We start from the raw sequence: 20,371 nt of genomic DNA on the forward strand, positions 1-20,371 counted from the left end.
CAGATGGTGGAAAGGATACAGAGTCACTTTCAGTTTCAAAATTTGCTGATGGTGACCTTTTTGTTCATGGGAAAAAGCTGAAGAATTCTTCAGATTTTAGGAAGCCCTCATAATTTCAGCTGAGATGATGCAAGACTCATTTTAAGAAAATTCCCAAACTTTAGTTGGCATATTTTTATGCATATGTAAATTAATATTAGCTTTTGTGCTAGTTATGCAACTATCACATCTTTTAACTTTTACAAGCTTTTGGACAACACCTAGGCAAATGTATCTTTATATGCTTACTTGGCATGTTTCTTTGCTTAAATGGCCAGAATAGATTCTTATGCGATTTATTGATTGTTTTCAAGTTTTATCAGTATTTTATATTTTTTTGGACTTGAGCTATTATGGCTGTGTGTTGGGGTGGGGGTGGGAGGAATATATGTTCCACAGACATAAATATAGATTTTGAATGTTATAGGACATTTTTATTTTACAGATTAACAGCAGCTGCTACGGTAGTTCATTTTACACAAAATTGCACTTATTTCTTGAGAAGTGGCAGATTTTTAAAGTTATAAAATGGAAAAGGTCATTCTTTCTCTCTGGTAGAAAAAAATCTACCTTCTAAAATTATTACCAACTCTACTATTTTAGTGTAGAATTCATGGTAGCATAGTGATTATTTTTGAGATATTTGACTTCTGTTAAAAGTTTTTAAATTAGTTTTATAATTGTTTTTGTGAGAATGGTTGTAAGGTACATTGGATGTATTACAGAACTAAAAATATTTGGGGTTTAGTATTTATATGTCCATCAAAAGGCAATGTGTCTATTGTAATGTCCTTATCTGTCTGTCTATACATTCATCCATGTTTTACCTCTTTTTGAGCACTGCTCCGGTGGCCTTGTGGTTAGAGTGTCCACCTCGGAAGAGGGAGGTCGTGGATTCGATCCCCGGCCGATTCATATTAAATACTTACAAAAATGGTACTAACAGTTGCCTTGCTAGGTGCTCTGCATTAAGAGGTTAGTGTTAGGACTGGTCAGCCTGTTGTCAGGATAATGTGACTGGGTGGGACATCATGCTACATATCTGCGGCATGATGCCTCAGTGCTAGACATCACTATAAACTGCCACATTGCAGACATCGTAGTGATATGACTGAAAAATTGTTAAAGCTATGTTAAAATTCCTAATCACATGCACACACACACACCTAATTTTGATTACATACAATAAGTTTAGTTTCTGCTATACCAAACTGTGGATCGCTTGCACCTGGACTAAGAAAGAAGCCAATAGTTTTGGGGTCTAAATGTCAAAGGGCAAAGGGATCATAACTGAAGAAGAAAACTGGTTTTTAGGAAATAATCTGGACCAGACTTTGTCAGTGGACTTTGATTAAGTAAATAGCCTTTACATTTTTGGGACAAAAGGTCATCAGCAATGTGACTGAAAGAGCAAAAGATGGTTACACTTTCAGGTACATTGCCAGATCACATTAATATGTTAGGAATTAGTTCTGCTTGCCCCAAAATTCTGCCCTCCCATTGACTTGCAAAAGTCTTCTTGTCTATCTTTGTATAGACAAAGTGAAATAACACTTAGAGATGACCTCCCCTTAACCCACTGGTGGCACTCCGTATATCAAATATATCCAGTTTTTATTTTTGCTGTAACCTATCAGTAGGTTTCCATGATTCCATTGATTTCTAATTTTTCTTTTAGCCATCCAACAGTTTTTCTTTGTGATTAGTAAGTAAAACAATCATTCTTTGTGGTACATACTCCGTTTTTGTGAATTTTGAGATATTTTTGGAATTTGTTACTGGTTCATATGAGAACACATATGCTCAGTATTCACCTCTGTGTCATAATGGAGTAAACTGTTTATGTTCATTGGTTTGCCTATATGAGTATATTATCTTTTAAATATAGTATAATTATAATAATTTCATTTTATTCTTGTTAATTTGATCAGTAACTATTTTCATGTTTGACTTGCTCTAGCTCTAAGACATCTCTGGAAATGTGCATTCATAATTTGATATTAAATAGTCATCATCTTACCTTGTAATTTGACTTGGAATATTTTATTCTTTATATTTGGGGATAGTTTGCGACAATATGGCAATTAAATGCAAAAAGTGCAGGATCTTTAAGGTTGGACAAGACAATCTTGAGTCCTGCCATGCTTCCATGAAATGCTCATAGTCCAGTACCTGCAAGGTGTGTTCTCTTTGAACCACAGATGTGTGGTCCAATGTTCTTGAAATCAGTTCAACGCAAATAAAAAAGACCAAGTAAAAAATCAAGCAAACAAGACATTGTAGGTTTACACCCACCCCTGACTCATTATCTAGTTTAATTAACTGGGGATACAGGAATGCATCTCCCTCCACTCATTAAGTTACCTCATACAAAGGAAATATTGCAGTTGGACACCAACAGAGATCTCGAATCAAGGACATCAGTGTGATTCAAAAAGCTCTGTCAAAAAAAAATGTTTACAAGTGAGAATGACAAAGTTGCATTGTCTAAATCTAGGCATCCAGCTGGGTAGAAGTCCACTTCCCTGCCCAGGAATGATATAGGTGACAAAAGCAAGCATATTGCAGTGTTTTAAAATTCCAACATCTGACCATTTTTCTTATGGTGATTTATTTGCTGCCCTAGCTGTCAATCCACCAATCCTAAGCTGAGGATCTCAGTAGCTAGATGGGCCTCCATTGTGAAGTATATGTGCTGAAATGTCACTTTTTGTTGTAACTGAAATTGTGCGAACAACGTCAAACCACTGTCAGTCTGCATTCCCCTGCTGACTACTTTCTTGTCTCTTTGAAAGCAAGAAGTCAGCACTGTTAACAATTAAGAGGTATCACTCCATGATTTCTAACATATTCAGACGTCATGGAAGGTTTGACATTGGTCTCAACAGAGATCTTTCAGACTTGCTGTCACCTCTTTTAGTCCAGACAGAATTACGGGAGGGCACTTGAAATTCACGACACCACCAAATTAGTTCACTGGGCATGCACTCGGATTGTTTACACTGCAGTTGTTGGTGGTGGTACTTGTATTTTGTGCCATTCTTTGCTTATTTTACTTACATTTAACCCTAGCTGTGGCTTCGAAGAAAAATTCATGTGTCAGTGGTGGTGTCAAGCATAAGCACCAGTCAGTAACAATACAAGATAAAGTAGAACAATTGATAAAACTGGACCGTGGTGTTTCTGTGATAAAGCTGTGACACATATGGTATTGGTTCGTCAACTGATTATGATATAAAGAAGCAGAGGGACAAAATATTGAAATTCTATTCAGACACTGATTCCAAGAAGCGAATGAACATAAGAAAAACAATGAAAGATGGTAACAGTACTGAGCATGACCGAGTGATGATGGAATGGTTTTGACGACGTCAGAGTGACGGAGTGGACTTGTCTGGCAGGATGGAAATGGACCAGGCTCAGTTGTTTCATAAAGAACTTAAAGTAGAACATGGGTGTGACTATTGAAGGATGGCTTCAAAGGTTCAAGAAGCATCATGGAATTTCCATGCATAAAGTGTGTGGAGAAAAATGGTCTGCAGAGCATGAAGGAGCTGCCGAGTATGTGGACAAATTTCAGAAGCTTGTAGTTGATGAGCACCTCAGTCCTGAGGAAGTGTATAATGCAGATGAAACTGCATTATATTGTCAATGTGTGACCTCGGTTGGTCCGGCAAAACTGTTAATCCGGCAAGACTTTTGGAACCAAGGATGCAGGAAAATCGGTGGTTTACCTGTATGTGGAATACCAGTTAGTGGGTTAAGGGGAGGTAACCATTAAAACTTACTTCCGTTTGTATATACAGCAGGTTGATAAGGAGACTTTTACAAGTCTAGAGGAAGGCTGGATTGCAGTTGCAGCAGAAGTAGTTACTAACATTAAAATGTTAATGTAATTGAGTAAGTAGTTTTGGACAGACATATTTCACAATATAAAATTTCCCATCTGCACAGTGACTCGAGTAGTTTCATCACAGACTTGTAATAAACATTAGGTATATATGAGGCCTAATGATATTGGGTTCAAAAGGTCAGAGGTTAAAGTCATTATGGCATTTAGAAAAAATGGGGATTTGCTTATAAATTTTTTTCTAGAGAAGTTGCTTGACCAAATTTTATGGATGACTTGTGCTTAGAATAAGAGTAAACTTTAGATTTTGGGGTCAGAAGGTTAATTCATGGTAAGTGTAATAAGAAATTTATTTCTTTTGTACATGAAATTTTGTTCAAGGCTGCATATTTAGAGCAAAGATGAATGCCAGTGAGAGTAGTTGGTCAGTAATCTACAGAATCATCCATGCCTACAGAGAGGACTATTAAATTCCTTAATGGGACCTTTGATTGTTATGAGTTTTCCATTGGTTTTTATTTTTTTTATTTTTACAGTTTGCAGACTAAAGTGTGCTCTACACTGATCTACACTGGGTCTGATGTTAAGTATTTGAGTAAATGAAGTTTGAATAACCCAAGTTTTGCTGCATTTGATCTATGTGTGTGTGTGTGTGTGTGTGTGTGTGTCTATATATATATATATATATATATATATATATATATATATATATATATATATATTAATTATGATACATATTATTATTATTATCATACAGGTTATTTTCGGATGTAGTTCTGTCCCCTACTGATAAGCCACAGGTAAAGATTCCCAGTAAACTTAAAGAGGCTCTGAAAGCAGCTAAACAGGAATTTGAAAAACAGCTGAGAGAGGAACAGAAATTGGTAGTTAATTTCCCATTGTTACATAAATAGTTGCCTTCCTGTTACCATCCTGTCCTTGTTTATTTCATATCCTCCTTACTTCCTGTCTTTTTATCTTCTTATCACATTTTCATATATGCATAAAGTCAGAAAGAAACATTACAAATTAATTTTAGTAGACATGATATGTCATTAATGCACACTATTTTCTTTGGATCTATTTATGTTTAGTTGTACAGTAATGCCTCGAACATTCGCGAGGTTAGGTTCCAGAACCAGTCACGGATCAGGAGGAATCGCGAATGTTTGGTACGAGTCACTAAAAATGCTAATAAATGCTTATTTCTAGGGTTTAAACCCTAAATATGACCCAAATCATGCCCCCAAAGCACTTTAATTTCATTTAAAGGTTAGCTTAATACATTGCCCTTAAAAAAAGAAATAAATGGTTGACGTAAAAATAGAGTACATTATCGCCTAATGGGTATTTGCCACACTAGCGCATTTACAGTACTGTATATGTATACTAATATTACCCCTATACTAATTCATTGGCTGCCGTTTTCTTTTGCACTCACAATAAGGTAAAACCAAGTAACGAATGGGACTGTAAACTTAATGACTGACGTTTTCTTTGTCATTGTCAGGAAGGTAAACTAGGTAAACTTCATATGTCACAGAAGTCATATAACGAAGGTACAATTCAATAAAATAAAGAAAACATATACGTAGAGGGTACCAATGAAAATTTCACAAATCCGTAAATTCGCGAATCCAGAAACGTGAGTGCACGAGGTATTACTGTATTTTATTTGTTTACCTTTTTGCCCAAAAGATAATGTTATCATCATTGTCACAAGAACACTTTTTTTTACTTAAATACAGGAATATGGCTTTGATAAAAATGGTCCTGTTGTCTAATCTCATTAAACCAGTACTTTTGCCTGGCTCAGTAAGAAGCAGGCCATATTAGGGTCTAATAAAGTAAAAATGTTTTATCTTGTAATGACAGAATTAGGCTTTGCCAGTGTGAAGTAGTGATGAAGGAAGTCATTATAGTGAGATGGCTGATGTTTAGTGTAAACAGTTTCATCATCTTTTTGAAACATGGCATCTGTTTACAAAGTGATGCTGAATTATTGTAGAATTTTTACTTGAATCATGGAAGAAGGTGTACAGATAAAATTTGATATAGCACGATGTATCTTTCGAGTTTCACTTTTACAAAGTTGGGTCAAAGCATCTTCTTTTTTGGCAACAGCAGTCTCAAAGTACCTTCTGTCTGTAGCAGCAGACAGTAAAATAAATTACCAGACCATCATATGGTGGAGATTTCAGAGGCATGCAAGATGTCTGCAAGATTGAATGGGACTACCTTTTATTTTAGTAATTTTTAAAAAAATAGGTCCTTCAGATTTGTGGTTTTAGGCAATCACAAAAGTCATAAAATGTAGTGACTCATGAATTAAAGTGAGTCCACAACATACCTGAAATGTATTATTGCTGTTAACATCATCAGGGGACAGTATGTAGATCCTTTGAGCATAACGCACACACATGTACTTAACACGTTTGCATACTACAAGAACTCTGCAAGAAGAAAGGATATATAAATATTGTATACATGCCAACAGGGTCTTTTCTTTTGTATTGTATCTGAATACATATGTAAATGAAATGTAAAAAATAACCTAGCATGAGTACTGATGACAAAATCAAAATTTCAGAAGTAGATTGTAGAAATGAACTTCAAACCATGGCTGTGGTGTATATTTATAGTCATTTACTGTCTTAAATTTTAGTGTAACAAGCAGTTGGTTTTCTTTTTCTTCTTCATCATGAATCACCCTTCCAGTTTTAGAAGTTGAAAATTTAGTTTTTTGAAACTATTGTCTGGATTTTAGAAAAGCATTATTTAGTGTGCGTTTAGAGGAAAATGATGATATAGTCAAACCAGTAACAACAACCACCTGCATGTAAACCATCCCTCTATAATAATAGATTTAATAGATCCCATTTTTATATTAATTAAATACAAATTAACCTGCATATTAAGATCACCTGTTAATGATGATTTCACTTTTCTGGCTTCGAATTTATGTACACAGAATTGACAGTATGGTCCATAGTGTTCTTGTTCCAGTCTGTATAAAGTTCCTATGAACTGTAGTACCTGATAATTAGCATAATTAACTAATTTAAGATGCAGAAAAAGCAAGACTTAACTGACTTTATAAATAGCCTTTTCTATAGTTTGGTAAGATACAGTAAGAACTGTGTTTACTAGTAGACACCAAAGGGACTGAGTCACTCTGTCTGCTATGTACAGGTACACTTATTCAAGTCTAACACAGTAGGACTAAAATTACAAGAACAGAACTATGAAAATCTGGTTATTTTGGAAAGATGTTTGTCAAAATCAGGGTATGCAAGGACAGGTTCTGTTGAATAAACAATACAGAACAATCTTACTTACATTTCATCTGTTTTCAGCTGTACAAGAAGAAGAAGATCTCGAGGGTAAAAGAATATCACATGTCTGCAGATGAAAAAAACAAGAGGAGAAAATCTAAAAAGGTTAAAAGTTTTTACAGTTTTAATAACATCAATACATTACATGCAGTTATTGGATTTCTGTGTATTTTCCTAACACTAGTGTTATGTATATTTAATTTAATTGTTTGTTTGTTGGCTTTAAATTTTTTTTATTTCATTTCATTACATGTAACATTGTAGGCTGGACTTGTCAACAACTAATACATAGCTAAATTATTCTCTATGTTTATGGGCTAAATATCAGGATCTTTATTAACAGAAGAAGTAAATATGTTTATTTGGGGCAGGGTTTTGACTTTCCTAAGTGATTTTTACAGGTTATGGTTTTGATTTTGTAAACATCAGGATCATTCTAGAAGGTTATTTTCCATTAGGTAATGATTTTTTAGCAAATGTTAATTGTGACATGAGGTCAAGTAGAGAACTATATAATCTTGTGATTGTGAGGATTTGGTTACTCCTGCTTTTACATCTAGCAGTTTTGAGTTGTATTATATGTTTTGACCAGGAGTTTTTGGCGGGAATCTTTTTTGTAAAATTATTGAATTCAAGTGATTATTTTCTCTGGAAGTATAAAAGGGCTCTGATAAAATTCTTGGATAAACACATTCACTGGAATTTATACTGAATTCAAACCTGAAATTGTATTACTGTGATTCAACAAAAGACTGTTGACACATCAGCACTCCATAAGCTATAACAGACACATTATTGCCTTCAGTTTTGGATTTCTTTTGGACTTGTACTGAGTTTTATTCAGGACATTAAATTATTAGGATTTGTGTCTGTAATATATGGATTATTTTGGGATTTAATTCGCAGTACATAAGTTCTTTCTTCTCATTTTCATTTTGTATTCGAAGGAAATAAATATATTTGTTAAATTTTACAAAGCTTGTTGCCTTTCACTCTTTTCTGTTACTTACTTTAAGAGCATAGATTCATAACACTAGACCCAAGTCCAAGGAAGTCTATGATAAAAAAAAACATGATTCCAGTCTGGGTACCTTAATCAGCTTATGATAACAGGAATATTATTCTCTTTTTCCTTTGGCTTGGAGCAATTCCCATGTGTCTGTTGAGTGCTCAGATGTTTCATCATTGAAGTCTTTCTTTTTTTCATCTCTGCAGTCATTTCTATCATTTTATTGTGATATATTTGCTTTCTTCTCACTGGTCCTTGCATAAATTTTGTTTGTCTGTGTCTTTTTCATTTGGATTTGAAGATTTTGAGCACCACACTACTGAAGCAGTGCTTTGTTTTTATCCTTCTCTTAGTAACCAATGTTGTGGTAAGCACTCACCTCTTGCCAAAGGCTGTATAAGACACACCCCACCGGTTTAGCTTGTACTGCATGTAAGCACACAGACTGTTGTAATTTCTGTTGCATTTTGCCTCTTGAGGTATGGGATTTAGTGGAAACTCATCTTTATCACTGGAAGATTTCATCCCCCCGTTTCCCCATTCCTCGAGGGCTCTAAGACACTTCCCCATTTCTTGAAGTGGCTCTTTCCTGGATATGAAAATTGCCACTGAGAAGTCTATTCCAGTCATACCTATGGAGTTGCACCCTCTCATACCGAATCAGCATCCTCAACATTCCAGTAGGTGCCACATTGAACCTTTTTTCATAGGTTTGGTTAAATCTAACAGACATCATGTGGGTCCATTCAACAATAAATCGAGCTTCCAGCTTCACTTTTGAGACCTTCAGCACCTTTGAAGGAACCCCATTTGGTTCTACTAATCCTAGCCAGTGTCTATACAGGAAGATGTTTACATCCTTCTGAGGAAGGGCACAGATGACAAACATCCAGAGTTGTGATTTTATTCTAGGATCTTCCTGTTGTTAATAAATTTGGGAAAGTTTTGACTCATTATTGATCATTCCCAGACTAAGAGGATTCTTTTGGAAGAGCCTTTCAAGATGGAGACATACACCGCCATCAGGAATGTTATCAGGCTTAATGACTGAGCTTCTGCATACATCTCTAGGATGCCTGCCTTCAGATCCCCATCTTTCCAGCCCACATTCATGTAGTTTTACTTGGGACAAAAGAGCTTTCAGTTTCAGGTTTTTCTTTTTCATCTAGCTTCTGTTTCTAGAGCTTTCAGCAAAGTGATGGATTTAATAGTAGCTTATTAGAGGTCCTTAGGGATCCCCATCCACAAGTATTTATATGACTGGTTGATACCTTGTGTATTCATTTATATGTTCTGGAGTATCTGCTTTGCTTTTGGAAGACAATGCCTGTGTAGGTTTAATGCCTGTCCAGAAAAGTGAGATCTGATCCCTTCTCAGAATTTCATTCTTTTGTGGGGATGTATTTTCTCAGCTATCAAGGGACAATCTTTGTTCCTTCTAACAGAATCTGCCAAATACTTTGACTCATAACAAGCCAGGAGACAAGAAGGCTTTAAATGTCTTCTTGCCTCTGCCTTTCTTTCCAGGGGATGCTGAACATGGTAGCAGACTTAGTTACCCTAGGAAGGCTTCATATGTAGAACATGGTAGCAGACTTAGTTACCCTAGGAAGGCTTCATATGTAGCCTATCCAGTTCATGCTTCATGGAAACTGGAGACCTCACAATAAGCCTGGGTCTGCCCAGATCCTTTTAGGATCCAATTTTATCACGATGCAAGTTATTAAAAATCAAAACAGGTTTTGACTTAAATTTCTGTACATGCACTTCTTTATTTTACGTGAAAGACTAGCATTTAGGCTGGGGTTCTCAACTATAGCACAAGGGGGTTGTCTGTAGAGTCTGTGATCATGGGAAGAATCTTCACTTCACATCAACAATTATGAAGGTTGGAAGTTTGGGTACAGTCAAATTGTAAACAGCAACAGACCCCTCACTTCCTGATGCAGTTCAAGAAAGGGAATAGAAATCAAGGTATCTTCATCCCCCAAGCCTCCCTATAGTCATTGAAGGAGGTGTATCACCCATTGTCTAGACAGACCAGTTGGCATAAGTCTCCTTGCATGTCTAAATATGGCTTTCAGGCTTGCAAGTTTGAGTACAGGGGATATTTGTCAAATCTTAATGATTTGTATCACCATTCTTTCATGCAGTACACTGGGTGCTGAGCAGCCAGTCAAGCCAGCTGACTGGTCACAGCTGTTGGCTAGTATCTGATATTTCACTGAGCCATTAAGCATACTACCATACAGTTCTAGGGCAGGTGGTAACATGTGGTCAACAGCATTAGCCCTTTGAATGAGTCGGTCCTACAGTTAGCTGACTTTCATCTGGGGCTTTCTGAGAAGAAAGAGTTATCTTTGATTACTATCTTTGTTGCATGATATCCAATACTTGTACATTATGGTGAAGGAGATGTTGATCGTGATATAGATCCATCAGACCTGCAAAGCCAATTTTGACATAATAGGCCAGTATCTCTCACCCATTGTCCTAAACATAAATCTTTCATGGGTTCATCTCAGATTACTTATAGCCAGTACCTCACTGAAGCTGCTGTCACACAAGACATGCTTTCTGATAGCTTTATCTTAAGCACACAGAGTGAGCAAGTTGCATGACTTTTCAATAGACCAAAACAGGTATTGTAGCTAGGAATAGGTGGCCCTCAGGATGCAGTTAAAGAGTGGTCATTTGCTTCCTCTCTCTCTCTTGCTTTCATTGATATGTCAGAAGAGGTGGCAATACAAGACCCTTTCCATGCACTCAAGCATTACTTGAAGTGTATGAACAATAGATTTGGGACTTTTTTCTTCCAGTAAAAACCCATGAAAGTGATATAAAACGATAAACCCACAAAACCCGTGCATCATGGCTGGAGTGGGTAATGTGTCCAGTGTTATATAAAGTCTCAGAGTTCATGAAATTTGAGCAGTCTCAGTATTATTAGAAGATAATGTATCTGAGACACATTAGATGCAGTTTGCTGGTATGCAGTCATCCTTTTCAAGTTTTTATCTCTGATCTGGCTTTGCAGAGACAAGAATGGAATCTGGTGGATCCAATGGCTGTGGCACAACCTTTTCATTTGCATGTGTTTCGTGCATTTGCTAGATTTGCCCAGAATTTGTATCAATAAGAAGAATTCATAATTTTCTTCTTATTCATGTATAATTGTCACTGGTTATGTGCCCATCAATTGTGCTGCTGTCATGTTAGAAAACTGGATTATCCTTCATATTGGGAATTCAGCCATTCTTCCCGCAAAGAGAATCATGGTAATGGTAGGATGTTCAGCATTTTCCTATTCCTGATACCTCTTCTCTTAATATTAATGTAGTGTATACAAAGGAAAAAGCAAAATTTGTAATGAATTGTGTTTTACTGAGAATACTTACTAGATCACATTACCCTCCCACATCTCCCTGAAAATGCAAACATAATGCTGTTTTTTTCATTAAGTCATTTTTTACTTTCTACGTCGAGAACTGAGTTTTGTGAGGCGGTCTTTCAACCTCATGAAACAAAAGGTTGGACTATTTGAACACTTTTTCTTCAAAGTTTTATGCAAGGTGTCACTCAGTTTGAAACTGATTAAACAACTGTAGTCACCAAGTGATGGTAAGGGGAGGTACTAACTTGAGCTGGGAAGTTTCTTCCCTTTGTATGGTATATAGATATGGTAAAGACAACAAGTTTTCCAGCTTCATGCAATTTCTGGATTTTACAGGTAGTGGTGCTTTTCTCCTAATGTTAATCTTAATCCAGATGAGTAAGTTGTCTCAGAGAAACATAATTTGCTAAAAGAAGTTCTAACAAGGCTAACCAGCAGTACAGCTTTACTCCCTGCCCCTCATTACCATGTGCATGGTCACAGTTGGCAGTCATGGTGCATGGAGTGAATAGTCTGTGACATTGTACATGGCTGTCATAAAGCCATTAATGATTATTAAGTGTATTATTGAGGACCAAAGATTCTATGTTCCAGGAAAGGAAGAAACATTTACTTTTTATACTGTTTTTGTCCTTAAGTCATTTTTTACTTTCTACGTCGAGAGCCGAGTCTTGTGAGGCGGTCTTTAAATCTCATGAAACAAAAGGTTGGACTGTTAGAACACTTTGTTTTCTTCAAAGTTTTATACAAGTTTAAAACATTTTGATCACATCTAATTCAGTGGATACTAAATTTTGATGTGATTCATTTACTGAGATTGCAGAATTGCTCAGTTTCTTTAGTGGGACATCTTATGCACTTTTTCTTTTGACTTTGATATTTTTTCCACAAAAATAAAACTCACGGAAATAAATATTTTTAATGCTTATTAAAACTTTTAGTTTAAAGAGAAAAATCAGGCTCTCAGTTCATCGTAAAACTTAACGATACAGGCATATTTGAGTCAAAAGGTGGGCTGATGGGTAAAGTCATGTATAAATATATACTCATTTTCTTTTATAAGTTTGAGATTAACACAAACCAGTAGATATTACACCGGTTAGTATGAACAATCACTCTCGGTGCTGCCTTACATACTGACTGACTGGGATTCATCCAGTAAATTCAGACTTGGGCAGACAATTTTCTAAGATTGATTTTAGGATCTGTTTGAAATAAATTCAAAACCAAAATGCATTTGATCTGTTTTGCAGAAGGCACTTGAAAATAGTGAACAGGACTCCAAGCGCAATTCTGAGCAGTTGTCAGAAACAAACAATTCAACTCAGTCAACAGCTGCTGCTGCAAGTAAAGGTAAAAACGATCATATCAATGCCTGGTTATATTTAGCACTTCTGGCCCTGTATTCTTCATACTTTGGGAGCTGAAAATACAACTCAACTAAACAACCTCAGAGTCCAGTAAAGTGTTGTAGTAAACCACAGTCAATGAAATTTAGCATGTAATGATAAATACCAGAAGATTAGAAATTCCACAAAATTTGATAATTGTAACACAATTTAGAGTAAAGTTACCAAAATGTATGATTTTTATATTTTGAGCTGGAATTTCAAGCTTTGTGCTGTAGAAAAGTTGTAAGAATACAAGGCCAGTGTAGGTTTTGATTCAGAGCATCATGCCCCTATGCATGAAGTTGCATTTCCACATCAGTGTAATTCATTTTGCAGTAATGCATGCAGACCCCAACATTGTTATAAACCAGAAACTTCCTGTAGTCTTAAGTATTGCCTGCATTAATACATTATGGACAGGTTGAAACTGGTCAAAAAGTATTATTTGGTGGTTTTGGAGGCATGGTATTTCCCTTAAGTATAAAAAAATTTGTTCCTTTTGCACAACATGGAATCCACACTTGTATATATCAGGAACCCACCCATATCATATTACCATATATTTGTATGCATTAACATATTTCTTTTTTATTTTGTAGATAATAGTTTATTTCTAAAGAAAATATTTTAGATTATTTTGGATGGGTCTTGATAACATATCAGGAGAAATTTCCAGGATAGACAAAGTAAATCTACAATTAACTTAACTTAGTTCTGTTTACATGAAATGTAGGTAAGCTTTATAAAAAAATTCTCTTCTTTCACAAATTCTGCTTCCATTATGTAAATGAGAGACTTCATAGAGACAACCCATAATTTGATATTTGGGATTTCAGAAGATTTTGTTTTGGTTTCATTGTCACCTATTTGCTTTGTAATAACAGTAAATTAAAAATCATGCAAGTTTAGAAGAACTGGATTTTATTGGTGATAGACCATAAGAGCTTTTGGCATGGCATACTTTTCCTAAACTTCTTGGAGAATTGCCATGAAATTTTATATGCACATTCATTCCATGGTTTAGTTGGTCCTAGATAAAAATGTTGAAGCTCAGACATTCGGTACGGCTACTACAGTGGCCATCTTGAAGTTTTTTTTCAAATGCAACTCCTTATGAATAGGAATTGAAGCTAAAGACTTCTTATGGGGTCTAGTTGATTCTAAATGAATATAGTGCCATTCTGACATCTAATATGGCAACTGTGGCGGCTATCTTGAAAATCATCTTTACCATTACTTTTCTTGAACAGAATACAGACCTGCCAACCATTATGATTCTGCCCTAAGTTTTATGAAAATGACCCTTAAAAATGGACTTGCAGAATAAAAGCAAAAACTATGGAAAAATGATCGTTGTCAAAAAAATCCAGATAATTGGATAATCCATGTTTGATTTGGATCCAGTTTTCATGTTAAATTTAGAGGAATTAGTCAGAGAACCAGCCTAACTTTACAGCAGTACCTCAGACTTTATAAGGCACATGTTTTCTCAGGTGAAGCATCTGCATGATCAAACTGATAATTATAGAATTTTTTAAAATGGCCTTCAGCAAGCAGTGCATGTTAAGACGAAAAGGAAAGAATAAGTCTCTTAAAAAGTGTTAATAATCAGCACAGAAGAATAGAAAGGATAACTCAGATTCTTGTGAATAAAAACAGTAAGGGACACAATGTTTAGTGGATGTCACATGTTAATTTTAGTATTAATTAATTTTAGTACAACTGGTGGGAGATTTGATTGATGTCATCATATGAAATGGAAAAAAAACAAACAACTACAAGATTTACATCAAGCTGAGAAATAGCAAGAAGCCGTTGAGCTTCATAGGGTTTGGAACAGAAGTTTGTGCAACTGTATTAGTGATAAATAAGGTCTACGTGTATTTTACAAACTTTTAATTTGAACATCATGTCTACCATCACTGCATGTTTTGATTACCAAACATTTAAATACGTTTTCCAGTTTTACAATAGCAGTTTATGATATTTTGTTACACCTTACTGAAAACTGGTCAAACTTATGGAAACAATTCAGCTGCCTTACTGAGACAGTCTCATCTGAGTTGGCAGGTCAGAGAAAGTCACATTTCATTTGTCCTGAATTAAGCTGTACATGAAAGGATTCCTTATGGTGTCTGCTTGGTCCCCAAATGACAATAATGCTTTCTTGAAACCCACTGGCCACCATGGCATCAATCTGAATAAAATCTTGTTATTACAACTCCTCCTGAATGAATGTCCACATCAACATGGAGTTTTCACCAAAAGACTACTTATGATAGTTGATCTTGATTGAAATTGGGAAAGGTGCTTTACTCCAATGACTCAATCATTAAGAACCTACTTTTGTTGCTGTGCTGTAAAACACCAAAAGAAACCAAATCCAAATAAACTTGGAGCCTGTCCTATATCCATTATGGCTGCCTTGGTATCCATCTTGAAAAGCAGTGTATTACTACTTTCAAAAGGGTGGTCATATTAACAAAAGGCTTCTAATGATATCTTCTTGCTTCTAAATTTAAACAGAGCCAATCTGACATTTGACATTATGGTCACCACTGTGGCCAATCTGACATTTATTATGGTCACAACTGTGGCCAATCTGACATTTATTATGGTCACAACTGTGGCCAATCTGACATTTATTATGGTCACAACTGTGGCCAATCTGACATTTATTATGGTCACAACTGTGGCCAATCTGACATTTATTATGGTCACCACTGTGGCCAATCTGACATTTATTATGGTCACAACTGTGGCCAGTCTGACATTTATTATGGTCACCACTGTGGCCAATATGACATTTATTATGGTCACCACTGTGGCCAATCTGACATTTATTATGGTCACAACTGTGGCCAATCTGACATTTATTATGGTCACCACTGTGGCCAATCTGACATTTATTATGGTCACAACTGTGGCCAATCTGACATTTATTATGGTCACAACTGTGGCCAATCTGACATTTATTATGATCACCACTGTTGCCAATTTGAAGATCTTAACAAATGTCTCACAAATATCAGAGGTGGTTTCAACCATCAGCAATTTAAAATAAATTGAGGGATAGTAGTAGAGTGATATTTCTTTTAAGGGACTCCTGGTGCTAGTCTTAAATTCAATATGGACTCTATGATGGTCATCTTGAAAATCTTATTAATGCTTCTTCTCCTAAATGGATGGTCATGGCAACATGTTATTTTCAGGAAAAGAGTTCTCCTGAATGGATGGTCATGGTGACATGATGTTTTCAGGAAAAGAGTTCTCCTGAAAGGATGGTCATGGTGACATAATGTTTTCAGGAAAAGACTTATTATGAATGGATTGTCATGGTGACATGTTGTTTTCAGGAAAAGACTTCTTATGAATGGATGATTATGGTGACATGTTGTTTCCAGGAAAAGACTTCTTATGACTTGATGGTCATGGTGACATGTTTTCAGGAAAAGACTTCACATGAATGGATGGTCATGGTGACATGTTGTTTTGAGGAAAAGACTTCTTATGAATGGATGATCATGGTGACATGTTGTTTTCAGGAAAAGACTTATGATGTCTAGTTGGTCCAAATGAAAATTTTTGCCAGTGTTGCATCTAATATGGCTATCACAGAGTCTATCTTAAAAATCTTCTTGTGACTCAAGAATATCAGATGGTTTTAGCACTCAGAAGTTCAAAAGAAGGAACAGTCTTGATCATGGATTCCTGAAAATTAATTTCAGCTTGTAGTCTCAGTTCCTTCAATGGAAAATCATGAATCCAAGTTACACATTTTATATAAAGGGACAACTTGCATCAGATAAAAAATGTATTCTTAATGTTATGCTTTGCTCTTTTACATTATCAGAGATAAATAATTTAAGACCTCTCATAATATCAGCATTTGAGGAGTGAGTAAAAGTTAGATATGACTTTATCTCTGTGGATCAACAAAATGTTTCCTTGCATGATAGACTATATCCCATTCTAACCATGTATTTTGCATTGTATGAAGCATCTTAATCAAGTTAGGGTGCCTGTCTTTAAACATGATGTGATATCAATTAGAGACCATGAAATGGGCAATTTGACCAAATCTGCATTTGTGCTCTGTTTTTGTCTTAATAATTCATGTATCATTTCATTTTTTATTTATTCTGCATTTCATTTGCATTCATTCTGCCTTCTGATATGTTCCATTTTCATTCCCTGGTAAAATTGCTTATTTAGGGTCAGTACATATACAATCACTTCTGTAACTGTATTCTTGAGGGAAAATAATTGTCATTATTTATTTCTTACTTCATCTGACTGAACATCTAGAGATTTTACCATTATGTAACATCAGCATTTATTATATGACATCTAATTTGCTGTTTTCTGATTGGCTTAATGGTGAGAAGCTGTCTTTGCTAAAATGTTATATCACATTCATGTGCACATGCAAGGGTGCAGTAAGATTCCAAAGATTCACCAGACATCTATTCATGGCTTTTCTATATTCAGAGGATGCAATGCTCCTGGGTGCTAGAGTAGGTGTCACACATGACTAATCAGGGGCAGATTGTCTTTGTGTCTGTCCATTCATCCATCTATTTTTCTGACCGTGTCATCTTTCAGCAATAGTTTCATTTGTAATAAAGTTCCTTTAGACCAAATGTATTTGGGAATTTGGTTATATTTATTTTGATCTTTGTTTATTCTCATTAAATGTCAGTACTTGGTCTAATGATTAAAAAGCATTTATTTGTTAAATGTTTGCTGTATTATTTTACTTATTGATTACAAAATCAGTTGAACATTGTATCAGTACTACTAAAGCAAAATAATACCAGGAAATTAAGTCATATAATCAAACAATTACTGACTTTAGGTTTGAGTTGCTACAATGATTTATCAACCCCAGAAAACCGATTTTCATCTCAGTATTCAACTTTGGTAAATATAATTTTTCAGGTGTTGATAAATCCTTATGGCAACCAAAAAAAAGAAATGACTGTATATTGTTGTCCAGCATGTGTATGACTTTTAAACTGGACTTTGTGACTACTGCCCTTGCTATCAACTTATGCTCTAGTGGCTAAATCCAGTAATTTTTGCATTGGTACCAAAAAAATTGGCTATTGCCCTGCGGGACATACAGGGTACTTGGGAAGGACTCTGTGTTTCACTAAAAACGTAATTTTTATGAATTTTTGTGCAAGAAAACTTAATAATATTAAGATCACTCACTAAATCTTATGCAGGTATTAATGAACTGGAGATTTTGTTTCTGCCAGGGTCCCAAAATAGGCCCCAATCCAAAGGTAAATGGATCCAAATCAAAAAGCAATTGTTTGTTTTGTTATCTAATTATGCAGAATTTAAGCAATTTGCTCCTGGAAATTTTATACCTGATGGATTCTATCTAAACATATTGGGCTTAATTTCCATTGCAAATCATCCAGGTAAAATTCCATCAAACAACTTTAGTTCCCATTATAATTTAAAGATATCTGCCTTGCTTTTATTCAGAATTTGTCCTTATTCACTGAATAATTTTCTTTTTTCTTTAAAATTGACTGCTCACTAATCAATGACTTATTTTTTGCTCAATTATTGCATCTTTTCTTGCATATGTGTGATGCATTGCTCACAGGTAGGTGAAAGCATTCATTGATAGTGTGTAGAAGAGCTTGACAATAAGGCATTCAGGGAGTTTTTCAGCTTTACGTTTTAGTTATAACCCTTTGAATTAAATCAGCACATTAATTTTCTTCAGCCACTGGTGCAAGCAGTCCTACATCAAATTAGGTAAATCCTTTATTGTGGTGGTAGCTGCAGTATATACTCCACAATGCTCTAATTTGCATGTAGTTTTGTGTAATTTTGTATGTTTTAAAAGGTGTTAAAAAAATTACCTCCCTTGGAATTACCACCATCTTAAGGGTCATTATTCTGTGAGAAATGAAAAGCAGAAATTGATTTTCTTTTTATACACAATTTTTAGATATTCAAATGTTTATATGTTTGGAAAAGTTAGTATAAATCACAAATATTTCAAAAGCATGATTTTTATATGAAGTAAGCAGGGAGATGTTATTTGCCAAAAATTATTAACAGCAGTGAAGATGCCATATGAATCTTAAAGGTCAAAAATATGCTTTAATAAGCTAAGTGTCTGAACACTTATTATGTTAAAATATTATGAATTATTGTAGCTTAACGATTAATTAGAGAACTGTTGCTGTAGCTCAGTTATTAACTATGGACATACTACCATATATAGGGAAAGAGTTCTCTGTGACCAGTCAGAGAATTATGGATGTACTACCATATATAGGGAAATAGTTCTCTGTGATCAGTCAGAGGACTATGGATGTACAGCCATGTATAGGGAAATAGTTCTCTGTCATCAGTCAGAGAACTATGGATGTACTACCATTATAGGGAAATAGTTCTCTGTGATCAGTCAGAAAACTATGGATGTACTACCATATTTAGGTAAATAGTACTCTGTGATCAGTCAGAGAACTATGGATGTACTACCATATATAGGGAAAGAGTTCTCTGTGATCAGTCAGAGAATTATGGATGTACTACCATTATAGGGAAATAGTTCTCTGTGATCAGTCAGAGAACTATGGATGTACTACCATATTTAGGTAAATAGTACTCTGTGATTAGTCAGAGAACTATGGATGTACTACCATATATAGCAAAGTAGTGGCTTTGTGATCTGTCAGAGAACTATGGATATAGCTCTTTTATCTACTATGGATGTACTACCATATATAGGGAAAGAGCTCTCTGTGATCAGTCAGAGAACTATGGATATACTACCATATATAGAGAAGTTGTAGCTTTATGATTAGTCAGAGAACTATGGATGTACTACCATATTTAGGTAAATAGTACTCTGTGATCAGTCAGAGAACTATGGATGTACTACCATATTTAGGTAAATAGTACTCTGTGATCAGTCAGAGAACTATGGATGTACTACCATATTTAGGTAAATAGTACTCTGTGATCAGTCAGAGAACTATGGATGTACTACCATATTTAGGTAAATAGTACTCAGTGATTAGTCAGAGAACTATGGATGTACTACCATATATAGCGAATTAGTAGCTTTGTGATCTGTCAGAGAACTATGGATATAGCTCTTTTATCTACTATGGATGTTCAGCCATATATAGGGAAATTGTAGCTCTTTGATCAGTCTGAAAACTGTTTATATACAACCATATGTAGTGAAATAGTAGCTTTGTTATCAGCTATGGATGTATAGGAAAATGGTAGCTCTCTTATCAATCAGAGAACTATGAATGTACTACCATATATTGGGAAATAGTAGCTTAATGTTGAACCTGAGAACTAGGGATG

General features: G+C 35.2%; 1 protein-coding gene across 2 annotated transcripts in view; it reads left to right on the forward strand.

Moving 5' to 3' along the window:
* LOC149789452 (PX domain-containing protein kinase-like protein) overlaps positions 1-20,371 on the forward strand; it is an 87,401-nt gene that overhangs the window by 47,752 nt on the left and 19,278 nt on the right. The window contains exons 11-14 of one of the 2 annotated variants that reach the window (XM_089975547.1): positions 4,647-4,773; positions 7,246-7,329; positions 12,881-12,980; positions 18,765-18,796. In XM_089975547.1, coding sequence (XP_089831673.1) covers positions 4,647-4,773; positions 7,246-7,329; positions 12,881-12,980; positions 18,765-18,796 — 343 coding nt within the window. The remainder of the gene's footprint in view (positions 1-4,646; positions 4,774-7,245; positions 7,330-12,880; positions 12,981-18,764; positions 18,797-20,371) is intronic. The other variant, XM_089975546.1, reaches the window with a different exon arrangement.

Source organism: Sinohyriopsis cumingii, chromosome 11 (genome assembly GCF_028554795.1).
Source record: "Sinohyriopsis cumingii isolate HCF-2022 chromosome 11, ASM2855479v2, whole genome shotgun sequence".
Classification (NCBI taxonomy): domain Eukaryota; kingdom Metazoa; phylum Mollusca; class Bivalvia; order Unionida; family Unionidae; genus Sinohyriopsis; species Sinohyriopsis cumingii.